Source organism: Adiantum capillus-veneris, chromosome 2, assembly GCF_014529385.1.
Source record: "Adiantum capillus-veneris isolate H3 chromosome 2, ASM1452938v2, whole genome shotgun sequence".
NCBI lineage: Eukaryota > Viridiplantae > Streptophyta > Polypodiopsida > Polypodiales > Pteridaceae > Adiantum > Adiantum capillus-veneris.
The window spans coordinates 181,274,893-181,278,871 of record NC_140932.1 but is presented as its reverse complement, the minus strand read 5'-3'; the positions used below and the strand labels follow the sequence as shown (position 1 = coordinate 181,278,871).

Below are 3,979 nucleotides of genomic sequence, written 5' to 3'. Positions count from 1 at the left end.
AAGTTTGGATGACTTCTATGAAAGTTATGCCATTTTTTTTCAATTAGCCAGGTTTTGTTATTGTTACGGTAATCAAAAATCACCTTTTTCTAGATCTACATGAAGGCAATGTCCGATACATGCATGCTATATATCAATAGATAGCATTTGAAGAGTAGATTCTAAATATCCAACCTCCGACAAGTTTGGATCTTATTTGCAAAAAATTTACCGATCCCCACTTTTTGAAAGCTATGCCACATCAACGATTCTTACAATGCCCATTTTTTAGTCCAAACTTTTCCTAATGATTTTGGACAAGATTGTCCTCGAGTCACTTACTTTGCTGCACTCCAAATCCCGAGCGAGAGCCAAAATCTCCCAGATGGCACTCCGTACGAGCCGACCAGAGTGGTACGGAACCGACCCCCAGTGAATCTTTATCGACCAATATCTTGGAGACCGGAACTCCAATCACCAATCTGAAAAGACCAACGTGCTCCAGAAGTAGAGCACTTCAGGCCCATGCATTCATTTCATCTCTGTCACCTTAGCTGCAGTTGCCCAATCCGGTACGGATTTGCAATCGACTCAAACTTTAAACTGCCATAACTTCTTCACCGTAGCTCCAATCGACGAGCTGTAAAGACAGGCCGGTAGAGGACTTCAAGCACTGCACTTCTAGATCATAATCTCTCATCTGTGTTCACTGCAAGCATAATCATTTTTGGCATCATTAAGGCATATTTTGGCTCTTTTAAGCCACATCTAGCATACATTAATCATTAAACTTGGCCTGTTATCAAGCCCTGATCACTGCTCAGTAAATGTGTAGGCTTCAAAGAAGCTTAGCTTGCATTTCTCTGCTCTTTTTCTCATCATGGCAGCGGAGCTGCACGACATTCACCCCCTCTGAACCTACACAACCTCCGGTCTGTGCCAACAGCACTTCAATCTGCATCTGCTTTAGGTACTTGAAGCTCCTTACCCATCATCAGACTCACATAACTATATGAAAAATGAAATAAGACTTATACCCTATCATCAATGTTCTAGCTTAACCATTAGGTAGCTACCCATCAAAAATCTCTGAACTATATCTGCCGTATCTTCAAAGCATTCAATTATGGATAATCTGTTTAGTGAACCCGCCAGACTCAAGTGCTCCAGTTAATGATTCACACGGCTTGACCATTAAGCTCTCTTTAAGGAACCCTGTCAAGCTCAAGTATGCCTTACTTTGTCTGCACATGGAATGGCCGTCAAGTCGTTTACTTCAAGTTTTGTTAGCAGAACCAACTCAATAGATGTGAAGATACTTCATCAATTATCCAAAGAAGTCAACTGGAAGCCAGCCATGTAATCTTATTGAATGCATAACCAAAACTATTCTGACTTAGCATAATCTAGAAAACAAAACCTTGTACCATGCAATCTGCTGCAAGAGATAGCTGGTACTCTTCAAATCTGGAACTTTGCACTTTATTAGCCCCTGGGATCAAACGGGAAACTAATCATTTGCCCAATTGTGAGCATTCCTTTAAAAAATTTGTACCATCCTCCAGGATCATATGGAATATAAAGTAACTGACAGCAATCATAGCTAGCATGATAACCTCCTGGGTCATAAGGTAGAGGATGATCATATTTCAAGTATATTGCATCTCCACAAACTTTCTCATAGCATAGGAACAAAAAGTCCCAAATTTCCATCATAGCAGAACCCAGAGGCAAAGTCAATTCAGTCACTATGGTTTCCAAAATATCAGTGTGCATTTGTGAGTCATTGAATGCCATCACTTCATTTGATACCACAAATGCTGCATGGCTGCCTTCTCTAGTAGGCACAAACTCCTCTAGAGCCTCATCCAAAAGAAACATAAGCTCTTCATCATATGTTGCAGGATGTTCTTCACTACTTTTGTCACAAGGAGCTCGAAATTCCTCTAACACATCATCAAGCAGATCCATAAGCTCCATATCTTCCTCCTTGGAAGAACCACCTAGTTTGTGAGTATTATCACAAGAAACCTCATGGCTTGTTGCATACATAGGTACGAATTGTTCTGGCAGCTTCACACTCCCATTCAAATATCTTTCCACTTCAATAGCACAAGTCTCAGCATGCATTACAAAGATAGCATCAATTTCTTTTTCCATAGCATCATCATAGCAAACCCTGTAACCCGTAGAAGTCATAAACTGATTATCATCCATCACCCCCTCTGAATATGCATCTCCATAATCATAATCTTTGTCTTGGTTCACATCAAATACATATGGTTGAGCATCAAATACATCTACATCATCACCAGTGTCCTGCAATGCAGCCATAGACATGAAACCCTCTTGTATAGCATCATCCAAAACAATTTCTTTTGCATGTAATGTTGCATAAGCATTCTCTTCATGTTCTATACCCAAAGAGCACTCCAAATGGGCATCCACATCACATATTGACTCTGACAAACATGTTTCTTGATCACTGCTAGCAACTATGCTTGTATGCAAACCATGTTCTGGCTCTGAGAAACCTGCTTTCTCATTTATGTCACTTTGAGAGGATATGACTGCATGCTTAGCATCCATAGAGTCATATCTGCTTTGGAATAAAGAAGACAATCCCAATCAAGCATAAACAGTATCTACGATGAAATCATCATCTGCATGCAATAATGTCTTGTCTTCCAGAAGACATGCATCATTAACAGATTCTAACTTAGCTCGGATAGAATATTGATCACCTGTATGATATGCTTTTTGCATTAAGAAAAATGGATCCTCATCTTGTCTGCTTTGAATTTTTTGAAGCTCCAGGTCTTTATTCACTGAGATCCCCTGTAAAATTGCTTTTGCAAAAGCATCCCAATTATCTGCATATGTTCTTGCAATAACTTGAACTTGCTCCTTAATATCGTCACACACAAGCTGGTCAAACTCTGCAATCATTTGAACTTCTGGCACTCTTTCATGCTTCATTTCTTGCTCGTAATACTCTAGGTAGCCGTTTGGATCATATTCACCATCAAACATTCATCTTTCATCGCACACTGCATCCAATGCTGCATTTAAAGCTTCTTATCTGCTTCTTTTTCTTCACGGATTCTACTTCATGCAATGATCCTTGCATCTTTTGCATCATCTTGGAAAAATCTGGAACTCCTGATTTTCCATTAGAAACATGTGTGATAAATTCTTCAAATAATTTCTTCATCTCCGCTGGAATCTCCATCTACATCTCCCACCCCGGCTCGTTTTGCGTCGCGTTCACCAAAGATGTCGGGGGATATGTGTTCGCTACGTGAGCCGGGCAGGCGCTGGGCCTCTGGCTGTGGGAGGTGAGAAAGAGAAAGAACAAGAACAATTGATGCAACTAACTCTGGTAATCGCCGTAATCATCAATTAATTGATTAATATGTTTGAGTACAACTTAATCTTTAGCCAAGGCGGGCTAATAACAGCACCGTCACTTGGATCATCTGCTAACTAGGAGTTTAAGCTCCCGTTTTACAGAATTAATCGGGCCGTTAACGTCACCGGACTTAACAAAATGACTAATCAAACATTTGTTGATGACATTGATGGAAATTTTCTCCTGTCGCTTAATCTGCCTCAACTGACCTTAGGTTCTGTAAACTTTATCTTTCTATGTTGGTCTTTCCCTGCTTAGATAGCAGTCAAGAGCTTTCTGCAGTGCTCCTTTTCCTCACTTAACCTCATTTTCTCCTTGCCTTCTTGATCATGGCCGCTCATCTTATGCTCGATGAGAGAGAGACTTCATTTTTGCTTTGCCCCTCGTTCTGTCTTTCTTGCCTTGGCTTGCTCCGATCTTGGTTTCTTGTTTTATCGACTTTGCTCGGAATGCCCTTTTTCCTTGGCTTGATCAAGCTCTATTGCTTCCCATTGGCTTCGAGAACTAGCGAGAGAGATTTCCTATAGAAGGAGTTTGCCCCTTCCTTTCCTTTGCTTTCCTTGCTCGGAGAGAGCACGCCTTTTTTTG

The 3,979-nt window shown here is 40.7% G+C and overlaps 1 protein-coding gene across 1 annotated transcript; it reads right to left on the bottom strand.

Moving 5' to 3' along the window:
• Positions 1–1,464: 1,464 nt before the first annotated feature.
• On the bottom strand, positions 1,465–2,568 carry LOC147464192 (uncharacterized). Its single transcript, XM_086498278.1, has 2 exons — positions 2,166–2,568; positions 1,465–2,081 (listed from the first exon to the last, which is right to left on the bottom strand). Exons 1-2 carry the CDS (start codon positions 2,566–2,568, stop codon positions 1,465–1,467), a joined length of 1,020 nt encoding a protein of 339 aa, XP_086354404.1.
• Between the last annotated feature and the right edge of the window lie 1,411 nt (positions 2,569–3,979).